This window comes from Suncus etruscus, chromosome 3, assembly GCF_024139225.1.
Source record: "Suncus etruscus isolate mSunEtr1 chromosome 3, mSunEtr1.pri.cur, whole genome shotgun sequence".
In the NCBI taxonomy this organism is placed as follows: Eukaryota; Metazoa; Chordata; class Mammalia; order Eulipotyphla; family Soricidae; genus Suncus; species Suncus etruscus.
The window spans coordinates 140740839-140756611 of NC_064850.1; the positions used below are offsets into that span (position 1 = coordinate 140740839).

The following is a 15773-nucleotide window of genomic DNA, read 5'->3' on the forward strand; positions in this document are numbered from 1 at the left end:
TAGGAGTGGTATCATGAAATTCCCCTTTTCATAGAATGACTGTAGGGCAGTTTGTGGGAGAGTTTCTCTTAGAGAGACTGTGCATGTACCTAGAACTTCTGCACTTGGGTGCTAGGAATGACAGCCTGGGAAATGAAGGCTCACATTAGTGTTTGTGTCTGTCTGTGGTACATTCCTTGTGGCAACCTAAGATGGGTACGACAAGGCAATGGGCAGCCCAAGACAAGGGGTGTAAGAAAAGTGCTTTGTAAGCTTTCACCTTTGAGGACCCTGAGCAGGTAGATGTGCTTATTTGAGAAAAGAGATCTAGTGGGCCTGGAGAGATAGCATAGTGGCGTTTGCCTTGCAAGCAGCCGATCCAGGACCAAAGGTGGTTGGTTCGAATCCCGGTGTCCGACCAGACAGCCAGGAGTAACCCCTGAGCATTGCCGGGTGTGGCCCAAAAACAAAAAAAGAAAAAAGAGAGAGAGAGATCTAGTGGGCTCTACCTTTGTGCTTCCATGCTACACAGACATTTATCCACTTCTCTGTTTTCCCTCTGACAAAGTTTGATGATTTGAACGTTTTCTCCCCACAGACCTAGGAGAGCTCAGCAAGGAAAGTAGAAGCTCCTCCCCAAATGCACACCTATACACACCTGCGTATGTCCCACCCAGATCTGCCACTGCATGGATGCCTATGCATGCATATGTGGTGCATGTGTATTTACCACACCAGCATAAATGCTAGAGTATGATAGCTTATACATGCACATGTCACATACATGCATGTACCATTTAGTATTTGACCTAAGGTCCTTTGGTGACATTCTTTGAGGCCGCTGGTCTTCAGCTTTCTCGTTTGTGACTCCTCCCCTGCACACTCGAAGGCTCTGATTGTTGGCTATGGTGCTCGTCACACACCCTTCTCATAAGTGCTTCATTGCCTGGCCTTCCAGCAACTGCGGCTGCTCAGAATTAACTTGTAGAGTAAGATGTGTTTATTATTCTTGGTCCGGGCTGGTTCCCGATGTCAGCTCTATAAACGATTTTCAAAAAAATCAGCTTATTGTTTAACTGTGACACAGTGATTCTGCTGGAAGATACTTTATTTATTTATTTATTATTTTTGCCAACAGCACAAGAATAAGTGGGGTTTTTTTTGTTTTTGTTTTTTTGTTTTTGTTTTTGTTTTTTTTTGTTTTTCGGCCACACCCGTTTGATGCTCAGGGGTTACTCCTGGCTAAGCGCTCAGAAATTGCCCCTGGCTTGGGGGGACCATATGGGACGACGGGGAATCGAACCACGGTCATGATCCTTGGCTAGCGCTTGCAAGGCAGACACCTTACCTCTAGCGCCACCTCGCCGGCCCCAAGAATAAGTGTTTTATATGTTCCCAAGTTACTTTTTGAAGTGGTATTTGCATTAGAAATTTAAATTTAGCCTTCATTAATGTTTCTGAGCCCTTGACATTGTCTTTGCTTCTGTAAAAGATCCAGAAGAGAACCTGAAAGTTGGTCTTTTTAGAGCAGTCTGCTTCTCAAAGCCATGAATTCCTCAATTAGAAAAGATGAGAGGTATTTGTTGGTGGTGGCAGTGATGTGGATTGAGTCATTGGCACAAGAGAACTGTCTCTTTTATCATTGGTTATAAAGGATGAAAATGGTGACCTGAGAATTCCCTCCCAAGCTGAACACACGCTGCTTACCCGTGTTCCTGCAGTCCCAGCCCAGTTCATGGAGGGTAATTGCTGCACAGCCAGCGGTTCCTGCAAAATGAGGATGTCCCAGTGACTGCCATGGCAGAGTGCTTTGTCTCTGCATGTTTCTTGGGAGCCAAGTGCACTCTGAAGTGGCCGGTACCAGAGGTATGGCAGGACTTCATGGTCATCAGTTTCAGAACCGTCCCTCGGAGTCATTCCTGCAGGAAGCACAGGACTGCTATTTAAGGAACCTTTAAAACCTTTAAAGTGGATTTTACAGGGGAGCCTGGGTGGATCTGTGTGAGGGCACAGCCTCCTGCTCTGAGCAGCTGGAACACAGCAGGTGCTCACTCCATGTCTGTTGGTGTCCAGCCTGAGGCCCTGCAGTGACCAGGTGGTAGTATCTCCAGAAGATCCCCACATTTGAGAGTGGAAAACAGATCAATGCATGTTAAAAATAAAGCTTGCTTTGGAACAAAGCCTCAGTGTTGTCACGCGTTTCTTTCCTTTACAATGTGTTCTTTCCTAAGTCCCAGTGGAGTCATCCATGTCAGGATGCTGTTAGAAGAGGAGACTCGGGCCCAGAGAGATAGCACAGCGGTGTTTGCCTTGCAAGCAGCCGATCCAGGACCAAAGGTGGTTGGTTCGAATCCCGGTGTCCCATATGGTCCCCCGTGCCTGCCAGGAGCTATTTCTGAGCAGACAGCCAGGAATAACCCCTGAGCACCGCCGGGTGTGGCCCAAAAATCAAAAAAAAAAAAAAAGAAGGAAGACTCTTCCTTCACAGTCATTTGCCTGCTGGGCCTGACATCGATTCTCCAGAGCACTGAGGTTGTTTCTCCCACAGCGCACAGAGCTTTCAGGCTGGTTCTAGAATCTAGGACCCTAGAGTTTGGAGAGAGGCAGTACATGATGTTCTGCCTGGTGAGGGCTGAGTCCTTGTTACTGCCACACTGGGTCTGTAGGGACTGATATTGTCTCAGAAGAGGCAGTGGCTCAGGACTTCCTCATTCCAGATGCTATGGGTGCTGTGTCCAGCACTACTTGAGAAAGCCCTAAAGGGTGCAGTGGAAGGAGGTTTGCACCAACCACTGGTAGAGGCCCCTGGCATGAGGCCTACTGTGGTCTGAATTTTGCAAATTAAGAATGGAATTCTTGGGGAGCTGGAGCCAATAGCACAGCAGGTAGGGTGTTTTCCTTGCACACGGCAAGTGTGGGTTTGATCTCCAGCATCTCAGATGGTCCCCCGAGCCTGCCAGGAGTGATTTCTGAGCGCAGAGCCAGGGTGACCCGAGTGGCACTGGGTCTGGCCCAAAAACAAAAAAACCAGAATCTTCTACCAGGAGTATGTTTCTACACTGAAAGCAAAACATAATGGTTTTACAAAAAGGGAATACTAGGAGAGTTTCACGAAGAAGCAAAATCAGAAGTGATTAAGAAAAATAAAAGACCAAGATCAGGATGTGACAAAGGCATGAGAAGGCTACCTCTGAGGAAGTATAGGAGAGGTGCCCACTTGAAAGAGCTCTTCAACTCATGCTTAGTATTTGGGTGGGTATTAGTGTGTGTGACTGTACTTCAGTGCTGACAGAATTCACGTGTGTTGAATTGTGTGGGCACACTAATACTCTGTGTGCGCGTGTGTGTGTGTGTGTGTGTGTGTGTCTGTACTGATTGGAGAGTGAGCACATCATGTATTTATACTCCTCTGTGTCCTGCTGACAATGATGTTTTCTAAGTTACTCACCTTCTGGGCTCGCGGCGATCTGAGTCAGCCCCGATCAATAGCTTGCTGTGTCAGGGTCAATTCTTGAGGGGCAAGAGCTGGAGGTTGCCTGTAGACTGGGCAGGAGTAGTACCCAAGTACCACTGACTGGCGTCTGTGTGGCATGCTGGTCTGTCTTAGCCCCTATGGGCAGGGCCCGGTATGTTTCTGGATCAGCGCTAGTGTATGGTGAGCACTGCCAACTGGTGGTTTTCTTCTGAGATTTACATCTAAGTTCACAGTGGACTGCTTCCTTGGTGTGAAAGGGCATCACCCACTCTCCATAGGGGGCCCAACCTTCTGTTCCCTCCTCCACCTTATTGCCCTTAGTAGATTAGAACTTATCTCAGGAAATGTCTATTTGCAAGAGTTAGCTGACTAAAAACAGAACATATGAATGAAGGTCATAACTTGTGTATTGTGCCAACTTAGAACCTCTTCCTCCTCTCAGGTGAAGTAGGGAGGTTTACAGTTTGTGATCTTCATGAACTGCTGGGATTTGATACAAGATTACATCTGCATCATATTGTTGCTTGTCTCAGCTCTGACAGCCTCCTTGTCCATCTAGAAAATAGTCTGATTGATAGGTAACTCAGTTAAAGTTGAAGCACCTAGGGGCTGGAGTAGTGGTGAAGGGCATAAGGCATCTGCCTTGTGCGCGCTAGCCTAGGACGAACCGCGGTTCAATCTCCCGGCATCCCATATGGTGCCCCATGCCAGCGGCGATTTCTGAGTGTATAGCCAGGAGTAACCCCTAAACATCACAGGTATGGCCTAAAACCAAACAAAAGTTGAAGCACCTTAGGTGAATGGCTACAAATACAAAATGTTATTCAAATCTAATTAGTTAAAATGTTTCTATAGAAATGGTTCACTATCTAAAATACAGTTTTCTGTGAATTTATATGTCGACGTACATCTGTGATTTTTAACCAGTTTTTACTATGTTTGCTGATGGGTTTAAAATATTAAAAGCTTTGTCTAACAGCCTTGATTCATACATATAGTAGACTTTAAATAATCATTTATTTAGTGTTCTTGTAATCAGAATATTAATGAGAAAAAAATCACAACTGATATCGAATAAAACAGTATTCAAGGACGACTTTGTTATATGTCATTTTGCTTCAAGTTCGAATTTATAGGAATCTGTATGGGAGGACTTCCTAGTGATGTAGGGAAATCAAGGCATGATTTAATGGATCAAAAGATTATTGATGTCCTGACTGGAAATGAAATGAGCCTTGCTGTGGGGCCAACAGAACATTCTAGACCCTGAGTACTCAGTGCTTGGTGGCCTGTAAGAGTAAGGTGGCACCTGCAGACTGTCTTCACCAGGCGGTACTTTTTGTCTGTGTGTCTGTCTGACTGGTGTCTGGGATGGACTAACCAGTTCTCCTTTCCTCTTCTCTCCCCTGCAGTCTCTCCAGTCATCATTAAGGAGTGGGCAGCTTACAAAGGAAAGTCACCACAGACCCCCGAGCTGGTGGAGGCACTTGCTTTCCGTGAGTGGACCTGTCCCAACCTGAAGCGACTGTGGCTGGGGAAGGCTGTGGAGGACAAGAACCGCAGGATGCGGGCCTTCCTGGCCTGCATGCGCTCAGACACGCCAGCCATGCTCAACCCTGCCAGTGTGCCCACCCACCTTACAGTACTGTGCTGCGTTCTGAGGTACGTCTTTCCCCCCACCTACACACATCATGCAGCATTGAGAGGCTGCCCAGTGCAGGCTGGCTCTGAGCCTGTTGTGCCCATAAGCATCCCAGCCACCTCTGCCTGTACTTTGCGTAGTCAGCCACAGCTGGAAAATATCATGGATAGAAACATATTTTGATAGGGGCTATCTTCACGTAACTTTTTACTGTGTGCTATTCTATTTTATTATTAGGCATTGCAGTTCATCTCTGAGCATGTCTAATTTATATACTAAGCTGTACCAATAATTGGCACACATGAAACTCATTGTACATAAGAGCCAGTTCTGTCTGTGGTCTTAGGCAGCCATTGCATGGATGGGGGTTCTAGTAGACAAGGTGAACAAATATGACAGGGAAATATTGTAGTGATTTTAAATATCATGTCTTTTTTGAGGTGGAGGGCAGGGGTTTGGGACCACACCTCACTGAGCTCAGGACTTACTCCTGGCTCTGCACTCAGAAATTCCCCTGCGGGTGCTGTGTGGTTTATATGGGATGGCAAGGATTGAACCTGGGTCAGCCACCTGCAAGGAAAGCTCTTACCTGCTGTGCTATCTCTCTGATCCCATAGTGTCCTTGAACAGGTTTTGAAACCTCTTAGGGAAATAGTTCTCTATATTTTTTTGAAATTGTTTTCCAGAAAAAAAAACGGTCTTTTCATTAATTTTGTAGTGGCTGTTGCCTTTACTTGGGAGATTATCAATCCTATCTGCTCACATTGTCTCAGTGTAGATCTTGGGAATATACAGTGTGCCTTTGTCTCTGTGGCCAACCTATGTTCCTCTGACATTGTGAGATGCACAGGTAGACTTGTTCTGTGTCTTCCTAGCTCGTGAAAGACATTTGGCGATTCCTCCTCGGAGACAGGCATTGAAACCCATCTGGGAGAGGAGTGTCGGACACCTTGTTTATCTCTAACCTCACAGTCTCTACAGACCACCTCTGCACTCCGTGATGCTGGCTGGCCCATGACTCTAGAGGAGGGCATGGGAATCCCAGGGTGTCACAGAGGCCCAGTGTCTGCCACTGACCACTCAGTAAAGGGTGTCTTTGTGAGATTCTCTTATGCTTTTCCTGGGCAAGCACTGAAAAAGTTTTTGAGTGTAGGCAATGGACTCTGGGGGTGGGGGTGGGTGGTCTATCACCACCACAATCTAATTTGGTGCTTCCCTTTCGCCTGGATGCATGAAACCAAGAAGAACTGACTCTCTCCTCCCACTCTGGGCTTATCATTATTTCTCTAGAGAGCTACTCTGGCCTCAATGGAGAGCCCCAGTTTTGAGGAGGGAAAGTGTTGCTTCTGTAGGGCCCACTTGGCTCCTCTGTGAAGGATGTGCTCTCTGCACCTGTACCTGCTTGTGTGCATCAATGGCTGCTTGCCTTCGTGTGTGCAGGTGTGCATGCTTGCCTGCATTTATACCTGTTTGCTTGTGTGTGTGCGGTTTCTGGCCACACCTCTGACATTAAGAACCCAGGTCCTTCCTACACTAGCCCACAGGCTCCTGGTTGAGCAGGACAACAAATTGGTGGTGCTAGTTTCTGAAGCTTCTTGAATTCTTAGCAGATTGGAAGGGCAGTCAAAGCCCTTCTTTGGTGGCTTTCAGGCTGACTAAGCCCAGTTGTTAATTGCTTGTATTTATTCCCTGAGATTAGATGAGAGCTGGTGGAAAAGTCCAAGGACTTTGTTATTATGGAAACATTTCTTCTGATGGGATATTTATTTATGAGTCTGTTTTTACCCATGTAACCTTGTTTGGGACCACATTGTCAGATTAAAACTTCTGGTATGCTATGTCAGATTCACTGTAATGAATATGTTACTTGGGGCCTTCACCTAGAAGAGTCACTTATGCTAGCACAAAGCCCCACTGGACTGAGGGGTGGGATCTGCTGGGAACCAAGATCTGGAGGCTGGCAATAAGAGTAGGATGGACCTGGCTACCCCATGTGGCTATTGTCACTTGCTTGGTGGCAGAGCGTTCTTGTGGTCTGCTTGACCCACTGGCTGGTGACTAGAGGTGTGGACTCTTTCCTCCTTCACTCCTCCTCTAGGCTTAGTCTCAGTCCTTCCTGTCTCTGTAAGCCCACCAAAAGAGATCCTTGAGCACCACTGGGTATAACTCAGAGCAAACACATGAAAGGAATATCTGATAGATGCAGAGATCTCTACATATTGAGCATAGTCTTTTTCATAATGATTTTTTTCCAGGCCCAAAAATGGGAAGATGTCTTCATTTTTGGTTTTGGTTTTATACTTCAAGCCCTGATTAAAATGCCAGGTTAGTCACACTAAAACCATTGCAGGTGATGGGTTTTTTGTTTGTTTGTTCGGTTGGTTTTTTGGGCCACACTCGGTGACACTAAGGGTTTACTCGTGGCTATGCACTCAGAAATCACTCCTGGTTGGGGAACCATATGGGACGCTGGAGATTGAATCTAGGCTATTACCGGCAAAGCAGACACCTTATCACTCTATGCTACTGCTCCAGCCCCTGGTGGTGATGTCATTTTTGTCACTCTAAATACTGATTGAATGGGTCAGGAGTGATAGCATAGCAGTAGAGCATTTGCCTTGCACATGGCCAACCCAGGATAGGCCTGGATTCGATGACCGGCATCCCATGTGGTCCCCTAAGTCTGCCAGGAGCAGTTTCTGAGCACAGAGCCAGGAGTAACCCCTGAGTGCTGCCGGGTGTGGCCCCAAAACAAAAATATTGATTGAAATGGAATATAGCATTGATATCACTGTTTTAAAGTAACTGACTCAGCCCCAAGGCTCCAAATGAAATTATGACAATCCACTCTTGTTATCTCTGAAGTGGACTGTAGGGGTTCCACAACTGGGCAGCTGTGTCCACAGAGGTGACTGCCAGTAGGCACTTCTTTCTCTTTTGGAATTCTTTTCTCTTTTTTGGGGTGGGGGGAGGGTTATACCCAGCAGCACTCTGCAGTGTGACTGCGCTTAGGGATCACCCTGGTAGGCACAGGAAACCATATGGGATACCAGGAAGCAAATCTGCGTTGGCCACATGCAGGGCAAATACCTAACTACTGTCCTACAGTTCTGGCCCCCTCTTGAGATTCTTTGTGTGTGTGTGTGTGTGTGTGTGTGTGTGTGTGTGTGTGTGTGTGTGTGGTTTTTGGGTTACACCCGGCAGTGCTCAGGGGTTATTCCTGGCTCCAGGCTCAGAAATTGCTCCTGGCAGGCACGGGGGACCATATGGGGCACCAGGATTCGAACCAATGACCTCCTGCATGAAAGGAGGTCTTACCTTACCTCATGCTATCTCTCCGGCCTCCTCTCTTGAGACTCAATGAAAACACGCTTTCATCATTCTGTCCAGGATAACCACTATTGTCTGCTCAGTGACTGGACTGTAGTCACAGAGGCCCATGCTGCAGTCATGCCAGTCCCCTGGGCATGCCAGTTAGCTTGGCTAGATGTGCCAGTCCCCTAGTTGCTGACTGCCCAGCTGGCTCAGAGTGCGCTTTATCTGGTCAGCACACGGTGACCTGCTGTCTACAGTTATTTTTAGAGACTGACTAGCAGTGTTGTGAGGTCATCCTCATGATTCGTAGAAGGCCGAGACCAGTGAGTACTGGCCTAAGCTCAGTAGTCTGCCCACCAGTAAGGGGCAGGAATGGGTAGAAGAAAGAGACACACACTGAGGCTGGCAGCTCTTTGGAAACTGGCAGTCTAGTCTCATAGCCCCTGCCTGTCCCTTCAGCTGCTCACAGCAGACAAGTTCACTAAATTCATGCCCAGGCACTCTGGTTTCTGACATTCCAGTAACACCCACCTAGAGTCCATGCAGAGCCAGTTCTTCACCCTCTGTAGGAACTTTGTTTTCTTGGACCTAGGGCTTCTCTTCCCACCCCTACTATTGTGAATAAAAGTAGGTATATCCAATAAACTATTGTTTATCATGTGTTTTCAGAGTGTAGACGCACTAGTGAGCCTAATATCAGAACTCGTTGACAAACTGGTTTGCCATCTGCCAGATTTAGTCCTTTTTCACTGCTCTGAAATCTCCAGCCCCAATTAGGCTGGTTTTTGCTTTAATTGACACTTTTCATCCTGCCAGAATGGAGAGAACGGTGCGGTGACCTCCTAGGCCATTCTCACTCTATCCCTCCATCTCCTTCAACCCTGTCTGCTGCCACACTGCACTGTCCTGACCACTGACCCTTTCTGTGCCCCTGCAGATATATGGTCCAGTGGCCCGGAGCTCGGATCCTGCGTCGCCAGGAGCTGGACGCCTTCCTGGCCCAGGCGTTGTCCCCTAAGCTCTATGAGCCTGACCAGCTGCAGGATCTCAAGGTAACTGACAGCCTTGTGTCTTTGGGGGTGGGGGGCATCTGGCTTTGAGTTCCACGTCACCTTTGACCCTCAGCACAGCCAACTCAGCCGAACTAGAGCACTAGCGAGGTAACCTTGAGAGCCTTCAGGGCTAAGGGGCGTCAGGGGTGTCCCACCCAGTTATGGGAGTGGTTCTGACTCCTACTGTCCCCTGTTTGCCAGTGGGTGTTTAATTCTTGTTGCCCATGCCAAGAAATCAGCTCGCCTTGTATTTTTCTGGTGGGGAACCCCATACCCGGGGAGGGATTTGGTCTTGAGAAGTTAATTCCTAGCATCTGGGCAAGTTCTTTTCCTCCTTTCATTTCCTCATTCCTGATTACAAACCAACAGAAACTGTCTTTGCCCTCCGGTATGCCCCTTTGAGTCCCACACTTGAACAGTCTGACATGCATCCCCTTGCACTAGTCGCCCTTTGACATCGTGTTTCTTTTGAGTTTCCCTTCTCATTCCTTTTGTTCTTTGTTTTGCCAATATTGGTTTCCCGTGCGCTTATCTTTTCCCTGCACTTTATAGTCGCCATGTTCACGCGGCTATGCTTCTGACACACAATTTTAGAAAATTCAGTACCTTCTCCGTCAGCTGAAGTGAGTGGATCTGCCCTTTCTTTTCCACGTGCAGGGTTTGGTTTTTTCTTTGCCATTGGTTATTTCTTTGTTTGTTTTTTGTTTTTGTTCTTGTTTTTTGTTTATTACAAACTTTGATTTGTACTCCAGTAATCTCTTTTGACAAAATTTGCCTTCAACTTTTAGATCTTTTTGCTGTTCTTTCCCCTGCAGAAGAGGCTAGGGCTGCTTTATAGATTTTTCAGGATTCTCCATTTGGGGTTCAGAAAACTTCTGGTTTCCCCTAAATAACCCTCCAAAATGTAGTAATTTGTGTTGAGTTGACCCTTGTGGTCCCTTGTGACCCCCCCTCAGGCTTCTCCCCAACTTTGACAAGAGCTAAATAAGACCCTCAGTTGCAGAATTCACCTCAAATTGTATTCTTTACTCTGCAGCTCGGGCGTTCCTGTTAGGCAGAAATGGTTATTTTCAATGTTTTTTAATTTAAGTTTTCGTTCTAGAACATTTGGCTGGGGCCCCTGGGCGCCCGTCTCCCCCAGCCTGTGTCAGGGTGTTGTCAATACTGCTAGAGTGTGCTGCCGCCCTCGACTCTGCTTCCTGTTTCTCTTATTTAGATTATTACATCAGTACTGACATCCCAGTTCTGAAAATCAGATCGCCAGGTATCAGGTATGCCCACAGCCTTATTCACCATCAAGTCGCTTTACTCCAAGTCCATCTTCTCCCCCATCCCCTTTTCATTTCTGGATCCACACTTAGGAGGTAGCCTTGGAAAAACGATCACCCTCTGAGCTTTCATTTTGGTTCCTTGCAGGCCTTAGTGTTCTCATGGTTTTCTCCCGACTCTTCATCGAAGGCCTGGTGCTTGTGCAGCTGATTCTAGAGCCCCATGTCGTGCGCACTTGCTTCAGGCCCACTGGCCCTTGGCTCTTGCTGGTCTCGAGGTCTGCGCCTTTCAGCAAGGACCCCGCACACCCCACGCTTCATTCACCGGAACAGTAAAATGTCCCTGGAGAGCTAGGAGGAGTGCATTTGTGGGGCGGGGAGATGGTCGTTTCCTTTGAGGTGGAAGGCCCTCTTCGTAGTCAGATGGAGAGCTGAAAGGAATAGCCTACTGAAGCACCGCAGGATTCCCACACAGAGCCCGGGGCCCCAGAAGTCAGTGACAGAAAAGTCTGTTTTATAATTGCTTTTTCATTTAACATGAAAGGTTTTCTTTGGTTTGGTTTGGTTTTTGTGTACCAAAAACAATGACAAGTGCTTTTCTGTGAAACACCATTTCACTGTGTGTGGTAGAGTCAACTCTTGATTGTTGTTGTGGATTGCCCGGCTCCTGTTTACCTTCTCCTACTTATAGCCCTGTGTGTGCTTTGAAAATAAGGAGAAGAGAAAGAAAAGACCCGATTCTGACAGTTGGACTTCTTGTTGGCTTCTCTGAGGGAGGTCAGGTAGAGACTGATGTTGAAATGACCCTTTTAAATGACTTTGGAAGGGTTTTGCCTCCTGTCTGCTGTCCCCCGCCAGTCCCCCTCTGTGAGTGATTGAATGCCTGCATGTCCTTAGGACTTGACAATACACATAGCAGTTATTTGTCCCTAGAATGCTTTTTAGATAACCGCATGAAGGGAAATTTTAATGGTTTGTTTTGGGGCCACACCCAGTGATGCTCATGGGCTATTCTGGCTATGCACTTAGGAATTACTCTTAGTGGCACTCAGAGGGCCATGTGGGCTGCTGGAAATCAAAATCCGGGTTAGCTTTATGCGACGCAAACAGCCTACCTGTTGTACTATTGCTCTTGCTCCAAAGGGACATGGGTGAAAGAGGAAATTTTGAATGTCACTCTTGCTGCCACATTCATTCTTTGAGCGACTCACCTATCCAGTGGAGGCTAGAGCAGACTGAGGAGCTGGCTGGAACAAATGTTCTACACACAGGCGTCACAGGCTTGATCCAACACTGTGTGGTCTCCTAAGCACCGTTAACTGTGACCTTGCCCCCCGCTATTTCCCCTCTCCTCCACTGTGAAAAAAGAAAAGTGGGGCCATGAGAAGAATTCAAGCCAGCATCGGGGCTAATACGACTGATTTTCCTGTAGGCGACCTTGTGTGTCAGAGTAAGGGGCTTTTGCCTCAGCCAGTTTCAGCTGGACACAATAAATTCACTGGGATTTGCTTTTTGACTTCATGGTCAGAGACTACATTCCTTCCTGTTGTTGGCATCTTCAGTTGAACTGTGGGCGATGTTCAGCATCACCTGATATGGTGTAAGGGAATCAGGGTTCAAACTCTGGTTCTACCTGGTACCAGATTTGTGACATTGAGGGTAGGGCATTTGCCTTGCACACTGCCAACCTAGGTTTGATCCCTGGCATCTCATAATGGTCCTCCGAGCACCACGAAGAGTAATTCCTGAGTGTTCCAAAGGTATGACCCAAAAACCAAAAGAAAAAAAATGTTAGAACGGTGTCTGATCTGTGACTTCCCATAGAAAGCAAAACTATTTGTAAAATTAAGATACGGAAAAATAAATCATAAAAACTAGGAGATCTAGTTTTTGTTGCGTCTTTTGGGGACTTGAGACTATATCTGGTAGGACTCAGGCTACTCCTGGCAGCACTCAAGGAACCAACTGTATGTGGTGCTTGGGATCAAAGGTTCAGCCAGCCCCATGTAAAGCCAGGGACCTCACCCCATATACTATCTCCCCGGCCCTGAAATTTATTTTTAAAATACTCAAAACATGCAAATTTCCCAGCATATTTTTTTTACATAGCTTGCATTGTTTTTATATAAGAAGTTTTTCTCTTAAGTTAATAGCAATTGATATTACTAAAACTAGTAATATTATTAACGATATCACTAAAACTAGTTTTCAGAGCAGTCAGATTCCCTACAGGCCACCTGAGTATATGCTTGAGTAGTGGTATAGACCTTCCTGCTCTAACATTTGCCAAGAAGTCCAAGGCTTGGGGTTGGCTGTGGAAGTCAGTGCTCTGGGATTAACTGTTGCCACCGAACAAGGTCTGAGCCAGCGATGGCTTGTCCCACCAGAGACAGTGGGTGACACCTGCAAGGATGGCCAGGGACAGCTGCAGAGACAGAGGTGGACAGCACACGGACGGTGGGAAATGCAGGGGGGCAGGTGCAGGGACAGTGGAGGATGGCGGAGAACAGCTGCACGGACAGTGGGAGATGGCGGAAGACAGCTGCAGGTCAGTGGGAGATGGGGAATAGCTACAGGGACAGTAAAGGACAATGGGGGATGGCAGCAGTAACAGACTAGTTTCTCAGGCATCTCAGGCAAACATCTCCAGAGCTGTAGGAGTGCTGGTATGCTACACCTTCCAGCCCAGCCCCAGAAGACTGGTGGCTGCAGGTGTCCAGTGTCTTTCCAGGCCCTCAGAGGTGGGACAGTAGATATTTGCTTTGCTTTCTGGCCTCTGCTTCAGGGCTTGAGGCCCCCTCTCACCGGGTCCTATTCCTTTCTGTAGTTCAGACAGGTTAGCCTATAGGTAACTGAATGATTGGGTACATTTATATTTTGTACAGTTGGCCTCCTTTTCCCCACTTTTTTCCCCCTATTTATTTTATAAATAGAAATATACACTTGATCTCAATTTTCCAACTCTTCTTCCTCTCTAGTGAAAACATTCGGTCTTCCTCTTGGATGACCTGGATGAAGCAGGAGTTGCAGACAGGGCTGGGAGTCATGCTCAGTTGTGTCCAGGCTCAGGCGATTCCTCATCACATTGACTTTAAAACAGAAAAACAAGTCAGGTTGGAAAGCAGCATGTTAGCAAAGGCTGGGGGCCATTAAGCGCCTTCTCAGAATCTGCAGTGATCAATAGTTTCTCAGAAGTGGTGTGGCCGTGGAAAGCCGGGTGTTCGCAGGGTGACAGCCCCCGATAGATGCCTCCTGGACAGTACACAAGGGCACACAGTCGGCCAGTCGTAGCTTCCTGGGCAATCCACAAATGGGCCTCTAGGCAGAGCATCAAAAGTTGACTTTACTCTTAGTGTTTCTCATCCTGCTCATCCCACGCGGACGCGGAGAGGCGGGCGGGCGGGCGATTGGGGCAGGGCTGAGCTGGACAGGACCCAGCAACAAGTAGTGAGCTGGGAGGTGAGGGTGCTAGGTGTGTGGGCTGCATGGTTCAGATTGTTGTTGTGCTCTCTCATTTATAAGCTATCCATTTCTCCTAAAACATTTTGACAGTCACATTACCGAGTTGCTCTTTAAAATGTTGATGTATATAAGAATGCTGCATAAAATACTAGTTGTAGAATGAAATTGTACTAAGTAGTCCTTTACTAAAAACTCCTCAAAAGTGTAATCTTGTTAGAAAAGATCCTTCTTGCCACTTTCTTATAACTGGATTGACAACGTATAACCTATAGAATTGGAAGTGTCAGGATTTGTATATTAAAAATGTATAATTATACAATTAAAATTATTATTAAAAATTTGTATAAAAAATGACTGCTAGGCCAATGCTGATAAGGAGGCCATTAATGATTCGTTATTTTGTAAGCCTTACCTTGGACCGCCTCTAAATGGAACTGTTTAAAGTGTGTTTATAAAGCAGTTTCTTGAGTCCTAACTTGGCTAATAACAAATGCATGGAGTCTGAAGGGGTCTTTCTGTTTGGGAGGACACTGCCAGGCCATATGAGGTAGGGGTGGCTGCAGGGCGGGGCTTAGGGTGTTTCCTGACGCACCGAAGTGAAGCACAGTCAGATGTGGCAGTGAGAAGACCCAGGTGCTTGTACTCCATAGAAATCACTCTTTTCCATTTAAAGATTGAGAACCTGGACCCCCGTGGCATCCAGCTATCGGCGCTCTTCATGAGTGGGGTGGACATGGCGCTGTTTGCCAACGACGCCTGCGGCCAGCCTGTGCCCTGGGAGCACTGCTGCCCCTGGGTGTACTTTGACGGCAGGCTTTTCCAGTCCAAGCTCCTCAAGGCGAGCCGGGAGAGGGCCCCACTCCTCGACCTCTGTGATGGTCAGGTGAGTAGGGTGGCAGTCCTGGAGCCATGCTGCAGATTTGGGGATGACTTATGGTCTGGCACCCAGTGTGTCTGGACCTTGTTCATCTACCCCTGCTGTCCTTTTGGTCACAACAGTACACAATCTGAACGACTCTTCTTACAGCATCTTCTCTGATTTGTACCCAGACGAACCATATGCATACACACACACACACACACACATACTCACACGATGTTATACTGGTTTCTGCAGACAAGATAAAAGCTGAAACACTTGCCCTGCACTTGGCTGATCTAGTTCAATTTCCCGCATCTCATGAGGTCTTAGCCTCACCAGGAGTGGAGCCCTGAGTGCAGCCAGGATAACCCCTGAGCGCCTCTTGGTATGGCCCCCAGATTAATAAGACTAAAACACTAGTCTGATGGTTCTCCCTCTCCCTCCACTGGGACCCCATTTTCCTGCCCTGCCTCTGGAAGAGGCTTTGGAAGGATCAACAAGTGTCTCTTTAGGGTCACTGATTTTTAACAGTCTGTTAATTTGCAAATATGGAATTCTTGACTAGCGGGGCACCTGTGGTCTTGTGAAGGAGCAGAATCATTTGCAAATGAAGTGCGATTGATTGATCATCAGGCTATCTTGTCTTGTCCCTTTGCATAAAAAGAACTGCATTTTTTTTGAGCCATTGCAACCATAAACTGTCAAATAAGTTAAGTAT

General features: G+C 47.1%; 1 protein-coding gene across 2 annotated transcripts in view; it reads left to right on the forward strand.

Moving 5' to 3' along the window:
- The window catches only part of FAM120A (family with sequence similarity 120A), a 79954-nt gene that overhangs the window by 55898 nt on the left and 8283 nt on the right, over positions 1-15773 (forward strand). For both annotated transcript variants that reach the window (XM_049769991.1, XM_049769992.1), the window contains exons 11-13: positions 4867-5116; positions 9349-9463; positions 14867-15076. In XM_049769991.1, the coding sequence (XP_049625948.1) occupies positions 4867-5116; positions 9349-9463; positions 14867-15076 (575 nt within the window). The remainder of the gene's footprint in view (positions 1-4866; positions 5117-9348; positions 9464-14866; positions 15077-15773) is intronic.